Raw genomic sequence first — 18,052 nt, 5'->3', positions numbered from 1 at the left:
AAGGGTGTGCATAATTTTTGTACACTTCTTTATTTGTTTGTTTTTTCTATTTTTTTTAGGGTTACATATTTTTTATTTATTGCAAGTAAATAATATTTTGCTAACAGTTTTGCAAGACACTGTCATAACTATCAGGCGTACATCTTTTTGAATATCTAAAATTTTCTAAAAAAGAGACAGCCTTCAAAACAAAACGTGTTAAATACATTTTCACATCGCCATTAAAACCTGTAATATACGAACGATACCTGATTTTGTGACATAGGAAATAGCTTGGTATTTCGTTTTGTTGCAAGGTCACGTTAAGAACAGTTTAGCCTTTCTTAAAAGGTTTTTGCATATTGCGCAAATACCATTAAAATATAAAATAGGATGGAAACAAACAGAAGTAAAAATCTCAAGTTAAGATTTTTAAATGGCCATATGAAAGCTTTAAAAGAAGTTTCTCTCTTCTTTCAAAGTAAGCTGCTGTTTATATGAGAGGCGGGAAAGGACGATTGCCGGGACGGGACGTTTACCAAGATTCCGCTCTTATGAAAAATCATACCAAAAACAACTCTGTTTTTATTTAAAAAAAGTTTGTCCTAAGATAATTTCGTGCCGTCCCTGGTAAGTGGGACCAACCTCCTTTCCGGGACTTTTTGCCTTTCATCGACACCTCCCCCTTCCTCGTTAAAAACTGCTAAATTTGACAAGATAGTTTATCCGCCAATAAGATTTCAGCTATCACCGTGTTCTGTTCTGTTATTTTTAGTGGCCGCTTTGTACGCCCACAATTACGTTCGCGCCTTGCATGGCGTACCTGAATGTGAATGGGATGAAGACTTAGCAGAAGGTGCTCGCAGATGGTCAATATATCTAGCCAGGCAAAGAAGATTAATCCATGATAATTCATCTAGAAACTATTCAGACAACTTGTACAAAAGTTATGGCGTGCTTAATGCCACCGATATCTGCGTGGCTGTGATTCGATGGTGAGTTGAAATCCAAATTATGAATTTTATAAAATCACGAATAACAACTATTTTTGTAATACTAGTCTCAAAAACGGCTTTTGTAAAAATTAGGTAAAAAAAATGGTTCAGTTACCAAGTTAAATGCGAGGATTAGGTAGCCCAAATGAAAGCTTCAACATTTAAGAGCTGTCTTTGTGGAACAAGCAGACATTCATGTAGAATAGTCGGGCAAAAACGTATAAAACCATCACAAGTCATTAAATCACTATATAGGTATGAAACGATCAAACAATACTCCTTTGGTCATAACCAGGAAATGAAAAATTACCTATCCGGAACTTTCACAGCTCTTGTTTGGAATACTGTGAAATATATAGGCATTGGTACATCATTTGATGACTCCACAAAGCAATCGTTCATCGTGGCGAGGTATTCTCCTCCTCCCAATAGAGGAGATTTTCAAGAGCATGTAAGAGCACAGTTAAAAAGCATACGTACGTTAATTTTTTATTGCTATTAATATTTTTTCTATATCTATTTATTTACCATACAGAAGGTAAAAACTAAAATGGTAGCGCTATTACCCATACTCTACGTGTTGTTGTAAGTGCTACATTTTTTTCAATGTGGACTGCGTTTAAATTTTCAAATTGGTCGTTTCAAGTGATCTTGGAATATTATTATGAAAACATTGCGCGTTTCTCATTACTTGCGATGGTATTTGCGAAGAGACAAACAGGCGTCCTTTATATTTCATATTTCGTGTTTTCGAAACAGACAGATAAACGGACAGACGATGGCTATTATTATATAAAATAGTCGTCAACCTGTAAAAAAAACCACAGGGTCGCCCGCCCTTTATATATCGCAATTCGTTTTTTCGTAACAAACAGACAGACGACGGATATTATTATCGAGAACAGTCTTCAACCCGTGGAAAAAATCACAGGGTCGCCCGCCCTTTATATACCGCAATTCGTTTTTTCGTAACAAACAGACAGACGACGGATATTATTATCGAGAACAGTGTTCAACCCGTGGAAAAATCCACGGGGTTGACCGTCCTTTAAATTTCTCCTTTCGTGTTATCGTAACAGACAGACAAACAGACGGACGACAGCGATTATAAAAGAGACAAATATGCTCAAAGAAATTTATGCCGTGAGTTTTGTCGCCCTGCAGATTCGTCTAGGAGAAACAACTAAAAAGGGAAATGTATCCAAATTTTGCAAACATATTGTTAGACTATTAGCAGCACAAAAAACATGCGGCATCATTGAACTGTTACGATCATAATTGTGGCTTTTAGACCAGAATTTTGAAGAAAAAAATATTAAAAAGGTCTGAAGTTTTGAAAGCCAAACGAATGACTATTTTAAATTGTGAGCCTTGCCCCTGCCACAATTCTTTATAGTATCATACGCTAGTCTGGGTTTTAGCATGGCCCTGACATTTTGTGTTTTTGTACAGCATAGCATTATTATCATCTTCAATAAAGCCTAGGACACTAAGAAAACACCACGTGATACAACTGAAGGATAACTTTTATAAGGACCCTATAAAATTACCAACGACAACACCTTGCATAAGAGAATAGGTATAAGAACCTCGTTACTAGGGCATTTTCTATTTTTTCCGACATCGATATGAAAAAAAGGCGCTTGGAACGAGTGTGTTATTTATGCACGCATTTTTTTTTAGCTGGCGATGGAACGTATATTCCTACACTTGAAGAGCTTTTTCCTTTGAAGTGGTTGGGAAATAAAACAATTGACAGAAATTGGTGGGAGATTACAAACTTAACAAAATCCTTGCATGGCTAAAATACTGTCGCGAATTTTAGTCGAAGTTACAATCGTGTGCATAAATATTTGAAAAAACGTCTCTATTTTTGTATTTCTAAGCATCTCTTTGAACATGCTAAAATTTTTTCTAGAAAGTTTATTCTTTGTTGCATCCTGTCCAATTCTTTATTGCGAAAACAGAGCATGGCCTGTAAACGTATTTTGCTATTTTACGAAGAAAGAAATTCGCGTCATTTTTCTTAAAACAAAAAGGTTCCTGAAAAAAAAATTTAATTTACTGAGTCAATGTTTTGTCAAATTTCTTTCCGATTTTCTTTATCAATAACTTTTTGCCATAAATATTAACGTGTCAAGTCTATTGCTGATTAAAAAAGGGTCCTTCTAAAAGTTGAAAATGGCAAAGTCATTTTGTCTGTCATGGTAATTCATCACAAAATTAAAAACTTTAGGGAACAATTTAAAAGTTCGTTCTTTGATACTGCAAGTTTTATTATAAACATATCTTTACAAAACTAAATGATACATATGTACTAGATAGACGCACATGTAATATACACACCTATATAGTCGCAAGCCGTATATATATACAGTATTATATATACCTGATTTTATACAGAGTGTGTATACGTGATCTTTACACAACCGATATATGTATAGTTACAAGCACAGCGTATATATATGCCGTACGTTATCTATACTATATATATTTAACAGTTTACTATCAAAGTGTACTGCAAAACACAAAATATATGCAACACCTTATATAGTACGTATATAAACAGAACATATGTTACGATAAACTTTATGCTATAGATTGTAATTTAAAGAGAGAATAATGCGTATATACAAAGAAATCTAAATAGCTAATATATACAATATTTAATTATATAAATTTTTAAATAAAAATTCTGACTGTAAAATTGTTCGTTGACACAGGTATCGAAATGGTTTCCAAACAGATTTTCCTCCTGTTTTAGCTAATATTAATCCTCCTGAACTATGCAGTATTTAACTTTGTTTAAAAATTATAGGAGACGACACATTTTTTCGAACGTTTTTCTAAAGGTGTGTATATAGAGAAGGTCACGTGTACACTCAAAACCCTAAGAAAAATTTATTTTATTTTATTTGGATGGAAAGTCATGTCTAACAACAATATCTGTAAATTATTTTAATTTAGTTAGGAAGAAAGTAATTTAATGGACAGTGTACTAGCGTGCTATAATAGTTCTGCTCTTTTTGTATATTCATGGTGTAGACTAGGCTTAACCGGCAAAAGGCTTCTCAATTATTCCGCTACCGCCACGTCCTCTTGAAAGCAGTCAAAAATTTGGGTAATTAGCCTTAGAATGAGCCAATAGTTGCAAATTGACTTTCATAAAAGTTTTGAACGTTAGGTCAAACAAGACTACGTTTAAAAAACTCTTATACTTATTGCGATAATAAAATACCGCATATTTCATATTTTACGCCAAGGGCGCGAAATTCAACGGCAATTAATTGTATTGCAGAAAAACGCTTCTCACCACAGGGCGTATCGGGCTTTTTCCAAAACGTCGGCAAGTAAACGGGTGTTATTAGACTGCATACCACCTTGACATTGAATTAGCTTCCACATGGTTGTTTGGAGTTTGCGTTTGCTTTGATTGAACTTAGCACTTGTTCTACAGAAGGTTCGCAATCAAAGTTCAAATCAACGTCGACGTGACGTGACGATAGGACGTCCTCGCGCTCGTCTTTCCATTCGGCTAACTTCATTTGAAACGACGACATTTGGTTGAAATTTCCTGCAATAAGACATAAAATATTAAAAGAAAGGAAAATATCTTCACAACACAAACCAGTATGGAAGAAAATTTGGTAAAAAAAAATTATTACGAATTTTGCCCTCATTCGCAAAAATAAATTTACCAATACTTTCCGATTCAAATATTTCTTTCTCGAAATGGATTAAAAATGCTCGTTCGCGGAAATTAATTGATTAATTAATTTTCCGAAAGAAATTTGCTAAAGCCTAAAAATGCTCTCTAACTTTCAGAATGCCCACAATTGCTGTTCGGAAGATTTTTTATAGCCTCCATTCGCAAACCTTTCTTCCACGAAATATAGCTTTCGGTTTTAACTCGCGGAAATCTTTTTCGCGAAATCCGCAAAGTTCAAGGTACAAAAATACCGAGATACACAAAAGTAGAAATAACAAGGTATATGTCAAATAAAACATTGGTATGAAGAGGAATGCGTTAGAACAAACACTTCACTTTTGAGTAAAAATAAAAAGTATTAAAGAATTTGAAAAATGGTTAGAAATTCATAGTAATACCATAAACATAACTAGATGGTTGACAACTGAGTATTTTTAAGCAATTTTTTGTAAAACTTGACACTTCAAGTTGTTTTGACTCTGACTTCCTATTTCATTTCACAATAAAAATAAAGTAAAATAAAAAAAGATTCACGTTGGAATACAACTTACCAGTATTTGCGTACAAATGAACTAAACCTCTGTAATCATACTCCAGCCCACTATACCATCCACCAAATAACTTGCGACCTAAAAAGTCATAATAATTCACTGGTAACTTAGTCTGTGAAAAGGGGGATTTAACTAATTCGTTTCCCTACAAATAGACGGCCAGCTTATAATTCAAATTAAGTTGACAACACTTAAATAGTGCGTTAGAGTGGGACTTAAAACAACAACAGGAAAAAGAAAACAGTATCCATGACATTGTACAAACTAACTTTGCCTTACATATAGGTGAATATTTATCATAGCACATTCGTATTTCATTCTCAACAGAGAATGCTTCACCCCGATCAGACCTCTGATCATGACGGGCGAGTATAATGCGTGTAAGTCACATTGAAAAAGAACTACTTTGTTCATCACTAACTTACTGCCAAGCAGTGAGCGGGATTCGATTTCCCTTGTTTATAAAGCAAATGAAAAATATTGGTAGTTAATTGGTTGAAAATATAAAATAAACCGATGTTTTTTTGTGTTTTTTTTTTTTTTTTGCTTTACAGGTAAATTTCTGAAAATTCAGACATTACGTGTGCATTGGTATTTAAAACCTAATTTCTCAAAATAAATGAAAATGATGATAAGAAGTAATCCATAACTTCGTGGTTTCTATTTTCGCGATTAAAAATTTTTGTGATATTTAATTAACTTGGCGAAAATGACTAAAATTCGTGACTAAAATTTTGACTCAACGATCCTTACCTTTTGGTAAATAAGGACAAATCTGATCAACATACCTATTGCTATAGATCTCAAATAAAGTCCCTCAGCTTGGTCATACTTTTCCATATCATAGTTGTACAATGATGCAAGATGACCGATAGACAAAGCAACTTCGTAATCCTATATAAAGACAAATGGGATTGTAGATTTTAAAATTGGATTCAAAATCTTGGAATGTTGTTACGTAAAGGAAGACCGTTGCCAAACGCCAGCTTAATATCTATTCAGAGTAGATAATCAAATACAACAATGCTTCTTTTTTGGCAAAGAGATCTTTTAATGTAAACGGCATGATTTTTTTACAACATTCTAATAGTATTAAAGGGGCTACGAACCGGTTAAACTGCTCACATTCCGTATATCCCGCGCACGTATTAAAAATCCGGCAAACGCGTTTTGCGCAATGAACAGTCCACTATGCTTGCTGGTTTAATTTTTTTTTTGAAAAGTATATTACAAAGAAATATTTCAGCAAGACTCATTCTGGATGAAAACATTACCAAGGCTGGAGAAGATAAAAAATTCTAGATATATCTATATGTTCGAGTCTGTAAATTACATACATGCTGGAAAATAGCCATTTTTGTTTTTCACCGCCAGCAGCTCGACGTTCGTGTAACTAAAGTCGAAAACAACAACCGTTCCGTAGCTCCTTTAAGGTATGGAAATATGGGCATGGTTTATTTATTTATTTACATATTAAAGTGCCCAACTCAGATTCCTATACGTAATAAATTCTCGACTCACCAGCCGCAGTCATTTCAATACACTACAAAGCTTTCGTCATTTGACAGAGGTCTGTAAAGTTTAATTAGGCCTCAGCTTGTTCTTAGTTATAAGTTAAAGTTTTTTGCGACATACAAAAATGTTTTTTGCGACAATAATAAGGGACGTTTTTTTCGACATTGCAGAAGTAGAGAATACCTATGCCAACAAACCATGACCACGCTTCATGTATAAGGGCGGGATAAAGTTAGGGAAAATGATATTTTTTGTCAGACTTGCAAGCATTGGGTACATAAGAAGTAGTATTAGTGGAAGGTTAAGAGCTGACATACAGTTTGTATGCAAGCGTTGCAAAGGTGAGATTATAGAGAATGAAGTATTTCCAGCTTCAATGATGTACAACAGTGGCTCGTAAGAGATAGTTGAGAACTTCTGTTACTTAGGTGATATGTTGGGCAGTGAAGGGGGTGTTGGTAGAAGTGTTACTTGCAGGATAGGTTCTGCTTGGAAACTGTTCAGAGAGTTACTTCCTTTGTTGACTAGCAGAGTCCTGTCAATTGAGGTAAAAGGTAGGTTGTATGAGGCCTGTGTAAGAAGTGTTATGTTGTACGGTAGTGAGACATGGGCAGTGAAGCAGGAAGATCTTGACCGTTTAGATAGGAATGATATGAGAATGATTAGGTGGATGTGTAACGCCAGTTTAAGAGACAGAAAGAGTTCAGATGAGCTAAGAAGCAGGCTAAGTCTCCGTAGAGTTAAAGATTTTATCCAGATATGAAGATTGAATTGGCTGGGGCACTTCGAAAGAATGGAGGAGGATAATTGGGTAAGTAAGTGTAGAGACTAGATAGTTCCTGGGGCAAAGCCCAGAGGCAGGCCGAGAAAGACTTGGCAGGAGGTTACAAGGGCAGACTTGATACAAGAGGGTCATTAATATACCCCGTCCAACCCATGCTAGCATGGAAAACGGACGTTAAGCCGAGAATGATGATGATGATGATGAAAATCATTAGCAATCCAATATATCTAACTGAGATTTAAAATGTATAAAAAGTAGATGTACCTCTGCGCCTAAAAGATTCTCTTTGATTTCGATGGCTTTCAAATGATTGATTTCTGCGTCCTAAAAAACGTCTTCCTCTATCAATACAACGTCAGACCCAAAAATATTAACTAAAAAAATTCTAAAATCTAAAATAAAAATTTAGGCGAGATAAATATTTTATTTGCCGAATGCTGATCTATCAAAACCTGTATTGTCCATATTCTCCCAGTCAAATTAGACTTGGTATTTGGCTAGTAATGTAATTGAAAACTTTCATTTTTTTCAGATATTGCAAAAGTGAATCTTCCTTTATAAACCGTATTTTTAACTAAAGATATTTATGACTAAAGACATAAGGAAAATCTAATTTGTCCAGATTTCAAAAAAAAAACAAATTCAAAAATTTTAGGAGTATGCTCAAGCTTTTTCACTTAAAATTTAAATATCAAAATTTTGGATATGCAAAACTTTACGATATTGTGTTTGATATACGAAATAAAAAATAAAAATTGTTAAAGATGAACCAGACGCCAAATATGTTTGCCGTATATTTTTCTCAAAGAATTGTGAAAAACTTTATAAGCTCTTTTTAAGCAATATTAAGCAGTATTTCCTACTCTTACAGATTTTTTTGCAAATATTTTTTCAAAAATCCGATTTTACACCCACAATATACTTTCACGATTCTATGATAATGCTCGTCTAGCATCATAAACAGGAATTGTTTTTTTCTCCCAGCGCACAAATGCAAACACTTACCTTATATTTTTTCATACTCTGATATAATCGTCCCAAATTCCCATAATGTTTCGCTGTTTGGACATTGCTTTCACCAAATGTTTTCCTGAAGAATAAAAAAAGGTAGATTTTAAAGGCTTACACCTCACACGTTACACAAGACAAGCTGTATTCCAACATTGGTTACTGATTCGCCAACAAACACAAACTTCACTTCGCCATAGGGAATTCTACCTACTACAATGACAATAGTATAAAAATATAAAAACCTGGCTAATCGAAGAGAATCTATATGTAATTCTTCAGCGCAATTTAAAAGCCGTTTCTCCTCAGCTTCGTCTCCAGTATCAATGGCAACTTCTTCTAAGATCAATGCTAAAAGAATAACATAACAGTTTAATATTGCATACGGCAAGTGTTTTCATAATGTGTTCTTACAAAGTGTGAGTAATAAGTACTACGCGCTTATGTACACAAAACAGTTCCCAAATGAAACAAGCAAAGCCGTATTGTTATTCACCTTAAACAAGAAACAACTAGATGCATGCTGATAAAAAACTTGTGTGATTTGTTATTTTTTTTCTTCAGGGGCTTAAGATAAAAGATTAATAATTTAAGAAAACCTGTCTGAAAAAAAGGTTTCCTATCACTTGAGTTAAACCTATCACCGTCAATGAGATATTAACTGCATGCTGTAAAAATTGTTTTCAACTTGATAGAAATAAAAACGTTTACAATTATTTTACGCAATATCGAAATCCATTGCTTATGAAGTAAATGTTACCTTCGACTAAACTTTTGATAAAAATACTGTAAATCTGTATACATATAATTAGAGGAAATAGACAGTGTTGAACAAAACAATAATTAGCAAATACAGTACAACCATTAGGGTGCGAAATATCCACTTCTTTGGTTGTGTGGACGCACTAGATTGTAACAGCAATAATGAGAATGAGCATACCTTGTACTCGTTTTGAAGAAGAGAGTAGAAGATGATCTTTCGGTAGGAGCGTGGTGAGAACACGAAGTCCTTGCTCTGCATGGCTCCTAAAATAAATTGAGAGAGAATTTCAATAAACTTAAACATGCAGTACCTTTTCAAACAAGTCACTCTAAATGTAACTACTAATGAAAAAAAGAATTCTTGGTAAATTTGGGGTGATAATCCACACATAACTACCTTGCTTCATGAAAATTGCCCTGACTGTAATCTCGAACATAGACAGCATATGCTAGGTCTTCATGTGTGATTGCAGTAATAATATTGTTTTCGCCGAATAGTTCTGTACGAATCTCCAAAGCATTCTATGAGATAAAATTTCATGCATTGGAACAGAAGCCATCCAGTGTTATGGATGTGGAGCGTAAATTCTCATAAAGTTTTCTTCAAGTAGGTCGTTTTTTAAAAAATTTATTTTGACAAAACTTAAAATGTCTTTTTATTTATTTAAAAAATATAAAAATATTGTGAATATATTGCCTCGTGCATTTTTAAACTAAGCCACACATCAAGAGCTAACTTCTTTCAGAGCAGCAAACAGGTAAATAAAAGATGTGCTTAAGATTAACAAGTGCACACCTAGACTTGAATATTGTTTACTCAACATTAAAACAAATCGTCAAAATCCATTTTGGAAAATCACCAAGGTAAAAAAACATGACTTACTTGGTAATACTTGACGCCATTACTGACAGAGTCTACACTTAACAAATAAAAACCATAATCAGACAAGGTATCAGCATACTTGGGATGTTTTATACCATACCAATGTCTAAATAAAACAGAGAAACTTTTATTCTGATATTTTAGGTAAAGCAGAATTGGATTTTTAAATTTAATTTAAAATACACAAAGTAAGCACTTAAATCAAAATATTCGATCATTCTAAAAAAAAGTCAAAAAGTTCTAATATATGCGATAATAGATTCACGAGCACAGTGTAAATATCTGCCTTTAGATTCTTTAATAAATACAACACAATATTAAAAATTATTTTCTTTACCACAATCAATCTAACACAAGCACTGTACTGCATTTATATGCATTTTCATGGCCATTATTCATTTTCTTAACAGTCATAATTTCATTTTTTTTATTAATTAATCTCCCTTAACAAAAACTTAGACAAAAAATAGTATGACAGTTCATACCAGTGTCACTTACTTTGCAAGTCTGACAGCCTCTTTCGCATAAACACAAGCTTGAGGAAAGTAACGCTTTATAATACAGGCCTGAAGGTAAAATAAAAACATTTAAACTAAAGTATTCATAAAAAAATGGGTAATGTGCAACCTTTGATGCAATAAAACAAACAGAGAATCAGTAAACAACAGGTTTATAACAGAATAATCGTAGAACAAAAACTATTGCTTTTCTATATGACAAAACAGCAGTAATTTGTATGTTTCATACCTTACATGCTTGCCTAAGAGTATCAACAATGACCTAAAATATAATTAAAAAAAATGATAAAGGGATGATTGGCAATACAGGAAAATGAGTAAGTATACCTTTTAATAACGGGAAATTAACAATTATAAAATTGATGTGCTGTTGTCTTGAGAATTACAATTGACTTTTTTGTAATAATGTGGTCTTTATACCTTAGGAGACAGTCTGGAGTCCAGCTCTTGAACAGCCTGTATAGCTAAATTGTATGCCTAAAATAACAGAATTATCAATATATTTACAAACACTAAAAATTAATGCAGTAAACATTGTAGTAATCAAAATAGTGGTTCAGTTTAAGTAAAAAAAGGCTAGACTCAAAATTTCTTTGCACCCACAGTTGCTATAATGCATAACAAGTCTTGGAAAGGTTTTAAAATTAACAATAAGAAAGGCAAATAATATATATTACAATTGGCTAGCATTATTTCACCTATACACATGCCTTGTAAAAAATAAACACCCAGAAAAATTATTCTAATCATATTCAAAAGTAGATTGATACATGTTACATTAGCTATATCTTACTGAAAACACGAGATACGCCACTAAGGTCGAATTAACAGTATTTAGTTCTTATTATGTGTATACATTGTCCAGGTAAATATTGTATTGCTTGGGAATTCCAGTTAGAAGCAATTAATTAAGGCAAAAATTTTAAAGTTACTCTGCCATATAGGATGTAAAGTAATGGTTATTTTAAAAAGCAATAAAATTACCTTGTCATATTGTGATATTGAGAACATATACATACTGCAAATGGTATAAAACAATGCACAATTTGGCTTAAACTGAGCATTTTGAAGGTATGTCAACAAAACAGAGGCATTTATTATTGATTTGTTGGCATCGTCAAATTTACAATCTAGCGTAGATGTGTATGCCATTCTAAAATGTAAGAAATATAAAAATAACAAACTTTCCTGAGTTAAAAAAAACCATTTATGTACATTATACTTTTTAATAAAGCTGCATTTAAAAACAATGTTATTAGAAACGTCATCATTATTTTGTTGATGTTTTGCATAGTATTTGTAACAGTTGGAACTCCATGTACCATCTTATTTAACCAATACACTATGTCAAATGATAAAGAAATATGACAGCACTGTTTTTTATGTTTAACAAAAAAGAGAGAAACTGCACAGGAAGATCAAATATCACAGAAAAATAGGATAACGCATTTCACCTTAACGAAACTTCAAATGCAATCAGCATCTGCTCATTATTCATATTTCCATTTAAATCAACAACATCAATGCAGGTGTATATCATTTCTGCACAACTATACATGCCACATTCACAAAAGAAAGAAGCTGAAAGATAAAATATTGATGTATATATCAACAAATATATAAAAAGTACACATCCCCTTGCATTAAAAGTAGAAAAAAAATGCAGTAAGGTAAATATAAGTTGATTTTTTTCTCTGTTTCTTGTTTCAACTATATTTTTTTTTATCTAAAGTGTCACTCACAAGCACATTCATAAATTAGTGAAAAACATAAAGGTTCAAAATTCATAAAAATGCACCAGTTTATAGCTGAAACTTTGTACTATTTCACCAATGCTCTACTGTAAAACCCTGAACATCATCAAGTTTTATCATAAAATTAACAAAAACAAGAATGTGCAAGTCTTATTAAATTACAGCATTTTTATTACACAACCATCTATGCAGGATCAAGTGTGTGTGCCTAAATATAGTTGCATTTCTTTCCATTCTTAATCTTTACACCTGAAATGGCAGGTTCTTCGTTTAACTTTAATCACAATCGAAGTACATACAGAATATTTATTAAAGTTGGTGCTGTAAATGCTGGCTTTCTCCTTTGTTTAGCCTTGGCTATCGGGAAAGTCTCCTTCCTAATTGCTAATTTATTCTTTTAGTAATGTAAATTGTCATTTCTTAGGTAAATAAATGTTTACTTTTTTTTTACTTTTTGTATAACAGATTTAAATTATTGTGTTATCGTGAAAATTAGCGAAAAAGAAATAAAAAAGCATATTAATTAAATGTTTTTTAAATGTTCTTTGAAGTTTGTTGATGTAGCTATTGATTTTTTATCCACTCAGACTTTGTGCTTTATGTATTTTATTTGTTGTATAAATTTCAGGAGCTTTTTTTCGCTTGTAAAAGGTATGATTAGCTCCAGTCAACTTAAAAGGATGTTTATGGAGATATCATGGTTTTAAGTTTTAAATGATGTCAATCTTTGGGTTCCTAAAAAATTGGTTATACCAGCTTCATATTATTTTAGTTTTGTTGTAGGTACCACCTAGTTATTCATATACAGTTCATCAGTTTTTCTACCCGATTTTTAGTTATTTAGCCTTGTACTTACTTTAAAGGTACAACGTCAAACTAAAATAGCTGCATTGTGACATTGTTAATTAACGATTCAGACATTACTTTATTTAGTTGTTTCAAAGGAAAAATCATACACATTAGCATATTATTACATAAAAAAGTTAATAAATATAACATACCTAACTTAATGGCTTGATGTACATATCGATAAACATCCTGGTTGTTTCTTTTTCCATTTGATACCATATTTTTTAAAAATGAATACTGTGTTACTTTTTGACTGGCAAGAAAAAAACCAAAGTCTTTTTCTTTGGTTAGAATTATTTGAATACATTTGTGAAGAGTTCCCCTGCAAGATAAAATACATAATTATTTATTGTGGGTATACAAAAGGAGAAGATATATGATAATTAAAAAACAAAAAACACATACCAATAACTGGAATTTTGTAAAACTTTTTCCAACAAATCAAGATTAGATATTTGCCTCTGTAAATTTTGACAAAGTTTGAACTCCACAGCCTAGGTCATATATAATTAAAATTTAAATTATGTATAGCTAATAAAAATATTAAAATTGAGACTAAATAAACCCTATATATACATACATACCTTATTTAAAACATCTCTGAAGTTTGGAGCTGGAATTAAGTGTATTGTGTTTGTAAACAGAAATAGATTTTTCGCCACATATTTTAATGCAAAGTTGTATAAGTTTAAATTGCGAAATTCACTTTTACTTTCATAGTTGGTAACCTTCAAAGAAATGGAAATAATTTGTCAAGCATAAAATATATATAATGCATTTAAAATTTACTGATGTAAATTATTTCTATGTAAAAAAATGAAATATATGGCTAGTATTTGTAGGGCATGTACAAACACTAAAGCCTTTCTAAGTTGATGGGCTTTAAAACCAAGAAACAAAAATAATATTTGCATAACAGAGTGGCATAAAAAGAGTCTTTTAACTTAAAATTAGACATAATTTAACATCTTATGTGGACTTTACGTGAATAGCAAAAATCCTGTTCTAATTCCAACAAGTTGTCAATAATTTTGAACAATCTAATACTATTCAGTAAATTTTCTGGGTTTCTGAAAAAAAATTCTTTAGGGACAAAGACCACTTGGCCGTTACAATCTACTGCCATTTAAAACTGCCTTTCGAGATGATGTGAGTGATTGAATGTACTTGAACAAAAAAAAACTAAATTTTCTACCTGCCTCACCTCCTAAAGTTGTTGAAATCGTGTTATTTGTAGCACTACATGCTCAAGGGTAGTCTCACAGCACTCCAAATTTCCAGCAACAGGCTGTATTACTCTACCTTGTCTGTGTTTTATTGTAGCCTGTCTTAAAAATTCTAGCTAGCATTTTAAAACCTAGTTACCTTGTCATTGCTTTTTAAAGTAGCATAACATTATGATATAATATATGTGTAGCTAGAAAAGGTTGAGTAACAAGGAATTTCAAAGCGTTGTGTGTTGGGGGGACAGACCCACAGCAGTCCAAATAAAGCTAGGGCTAGCTAGAGTAACTAACTAGAGAGTTTTGCGTTTAGAGGAAAGCATAAAATTAAATTCTTGTTTAAAGAAAACAGTAAAAATAAATAGGATAAAAAAGGTCTACCTCTGCATCTTCGTTAACTTCCATTTGCAGCATATTTTTGCTAAAGCGTCTCCAAATTTAAAGATATACCGAAAGTTATTTTATGCAGAAAACGAGTTTTTGAACATGGCACCTGTGTTTTGCAAGCTTCTTTTTGTTGACATACCATTGGTTTATCGCACCTCATATTTCTTAAAAACATTTTGTTGTAAATGTTCCCCAGAGAGTGAAACCACTACAACACGCTAGCAAAAGATATTCGAAAACAATAATTTTATTGATTTATCGCTAACGACCCACTTGCTGCATATTTTCGGGGGATGAGATAAAATGTAACAAAAAAAAGAGGTTATTCAAGTTCAAAATTATATTTTAAGTAAATCGCCGAAATGCTAAAACCAAAATCGTCGATTGTAGCTTGAAAAAGTAAGTTATGTAGCTAAGGTAATTTCTCAACAAGGCAAAATGCCCTGGGAACGAGGTTGCTCTTTAAAGTCACACACGGTAAAAAGGACATCAAAAAGGACATCAAATGTTAGCAAGTGAAAGAGGAAAATTGTAGTTAAAGTAAAATTGACATGCACCACAATATGTGAACCAAACGCTATATACGCCTCATGCGGCTATAATATATATGAAATATATCAAACATTTTGCTTTAAAAATAAAAAAACTTTATCACGACAGTTACTCGTACTTTTTTACCCTTTTTTAATTTTATCTTCAGCTACCTCCTGAAGTAACAGAAAAGACGCTAAACACACGTACACGTTTCAGACGTAAAAACTTTCGAATTTTTTTTGTCCGACAATTTTTCGGTCCGAATTTTGGTTTTTCTATTTTTTTTTTTTTAATAAGGACCAGTGCATAGAAATTATATATAGGGTAATCAGAAAATCAATAAAAGCTGCAGTTTTTGAACATATATATTATTTTCGTTATTTTCACATTTGGCTGAGGCTCTATTTATAAAATGGGATCCTAAAGACCCTTTTTAGATCTTGATTGAATTTATGGTTCCCTGTATATGCTTTAGGTTTTTTTGTGTCATTTCCTGAATCATTACTTTTGAAAATTGGTTAAAATTCGTTCAAAAGACTTACCCATGCATTTTTTGACTTTATAAATCTTTATAAAAATTTTTCCGCTGAAATAAAAAAAGTTTTTTCCGCCGAAACATTTTCTGCCGAAAATTTTAGTTCTTAATGTATGCCGAACAAGATTGTAAAAACCCAAGTTTCTTTGTAACAGTTTGACAAAAGAAAATATCCTATGCATTTTCTCAAACAGTTTCTTAAAAGGGTGAACGGGTTATTAAATTTTGGAACAATTTTTTAGCCTTCCTAATATCAACTGAAAGTTTTCACTAACCAATCAAATACAGTGTAGCGTCGTGTACAATAATGGCAGCAAAGCTGAATCAATTTCCATTACAATTTTAACATACAGTTATTGTATCACTTCCACAGATAACCACACATGCTTTAAATAGATCATTACGTCGTCAGTAAGGATTTTATTGAAGATATTATTTCGGTTTGTCTGTTCAGTATTCATATTACTGTGGAAAGTTTATCATTTCTTGAACATGATAGTTTAGCAGGCGATGTTTCGGGAGATTCTTCTCCCATCATCGGGCAAAGTAAAATAATGTTGAGCATGTATTTGTATAATTGCAGAGGATCGACATTCATAAAAATTAACCAATCAGAAACGAGCTGATAATTACAGTTAATTACGGTAATTAACATTTACGGACCTAGATGTAGGTAACTACTTCTTCTGTAGGGCTGGTAACCAAATCTCAGGAAGTTGATACGAGATGCTGCTTATGTGTTTGTTACGTGCTACACTGTTGATGGTTTCTTTAATCTTCCTGGCCGTTGTTCTGGATTCTCTGTCAATGATTTTCTTCTCATCCCAATTAAACTGATGACTTCTGCTCCGGCTGTGGTCCGCAATTTCGTTTTTCTTCACATCTCCGTTTCTCACTGCGCGCACATGTTCTTGTACTCGTTGCTTAAACTTTCTTTTTGTTTGGCCTATGTACACTGCATCAAAATCTTTACACGGGATTTCGTAAACAACATTGCATTTTTCGTCCAGGTTTATTTTGTCTTTTGGTTTAGACAAAGTGCTTCTTAGGGTGTCTTTAGAATTAAGAATGCATTTGATCTTGTGTTCAAGCTCAACAGTGAATTTGATTTGTCGATGTAGGCCGAATCGTGCCAACAGCGTAGTCAGTGACAAACAGGAGAGGAAAGAAGAAATTCGACGTGTAAGAAATGCATTAATCGCAAATGGATACAGTCATAAAGTCATCACACAAGGAGAAAATAAAATGAAGCGAAGATGCAACGGAGACAACAAGGAAACATCAGGGGAATTTATCGCATCAGCATTCCTACCCTTTGTACCAGGTACTAGCGAGATCCTTCGTCGAGTTTTAAGGCAACACAAGATCAAATGCATTTTTAATTCTAAAGACACCCTAAGAAGCACTTTGTCTAAGCCAAAAGACAAAATAAACCTGGAAGAACAATGCAGTGTTGTTTACGAAATCCCGTGTAAAGATTGTGATGCAGTGTACATAGGCCAAACAAAAAGAAAGTTTAAGCAACGAGTACAAGAACATATGCGCGCAGTGAGAAACGGAGATGTGAAGAAAAACGAAATTGCGGACCACAGCTGGAGCAGAAGTCATCAGTTTAATTGGGATGAGAAGAAAATCATTGACAGAGAATCCAGAACAACGGCCAGGAAGATTAAAGAAACCATACAGAGAACTTGCATGTGGAACCAACAGTCATATATTCGTTTACCAAGAAAACCTATTTCGTTTTTACTGTGGTGAATTATTTAATCGTGGTGTATTGAGGTGGAGAGTTCGTTCATCGCGAAAGCATGTCGTTCTAATGAACGATTATGACTCAAACAATGGAAATTTTCTGGTCAGTTGCATTTGACGAATCAAAAAACACTTTAAATCTTTCTGTAAGTGAAATTGCAAAGTAGACTCAGAAGACAAACACGGCGTTTTTAACATTTAATATTAGGAGCTAATTTAACTAAATTTTTCTTCGGCCCTTTCGTTGTAAAAATTTGGTGAAATTTGCAAAAATCAGAAAGTACGTACGTAGAAATGGATAGTCTTTATGAAAT

The 18,052-nt window shown here is 32.8% G+C and overlaps 1 protein-coding gene across 1 annotated transcript; it reads right to left on the bottom strand.

Moving 5' to 3' along the window:
* Window positions 1-3,229: 3,229 nt before the first annotated feature.
* Window positions 3,230-15,082, bottom strand: LOC130623736 (amyloid protein-binding protein 2-like). The gene is made up of 18 exons (XM_057439248.1): window positions 14,912-15,082; window positions 13,892-14,035; window positions 13,713-13,801; window positions 13,460-13,629; window positions 12,159-12,285; window positions 11,689-11,857; window positions 11,125-11,181; window positions 10,934-10,966; window positions 10,685-10,752; window positions 10,187-10,292; window positions 9,701-9,825; window positions 9,482-9,567; window positions 8,787-8,892; window positions 8,539-8,623; window positions 7,798-7,857; window positions 6,023-6,128; window positions 5,235-5,312; window positions 3,230-4,548 (listed from the first exon to the last, which is right to left on the bottom strand). Exons 1-18 carry the CDS (start codon window positions 14,942-14,944, stop codon window positions 4,367-4,369), a joined length of 1,824 nt encoding a protein of 607 aa, XP_057295231.1. The 5' UTR covers window positions 14,945-15,082; the 3' UTR covers window positions 3,230-4,366.
* Between the last annotated feature and the right edge of the window lie 2,970 nt (window positions 15,083-18,052).

The sequence above is a fragment of the Hydractinia symbiolongicarpus genome, chromosome 13, assembly GCF_029227915.1.
Source record: "Hydractinia symbiolongicarpus strain clone_291-10 chromosome 13, HSymV2.1, whole genome shotgun sequence".
In the NCBI taxonomy this organism is placed as follows: Eukaryota; Metazoa; Cnidaria; class Hydrozoa; order Anthoathecata; family Hydractiniidae; genus Hydractinia; species Hydractinia symbiolongicarpus.
The sequence above is the reverse complement of the archived record's forward strand: the minus strand, read 5'-3'. Positions and strand labels throughout refer to the sequence as shown.

Bases quoted from the DNA above. Each gene is read 5' to 3' on its own strand.
- LOC130623736 (XM_057439248.1), bottom strand. From the start codon at position 14,944: ATGCTGCAAATGGAAGTTAACGAAGATGCAGAG. The intron at 8,893-9,481 runs GTATGCTCATTC...TTATTCTTTTAG, and splicing joins TTCTTCAAAACGAGTACAAG to CATTGATCTTAGAAGAAGTT. The intron at 8,624-8,786 runs GTTTTTATATTT...TTTATTCTTCAG, and splicing joins GATTCTCTTCGATTAGCCAG to GAAAACATTTGGTGAAAGCA.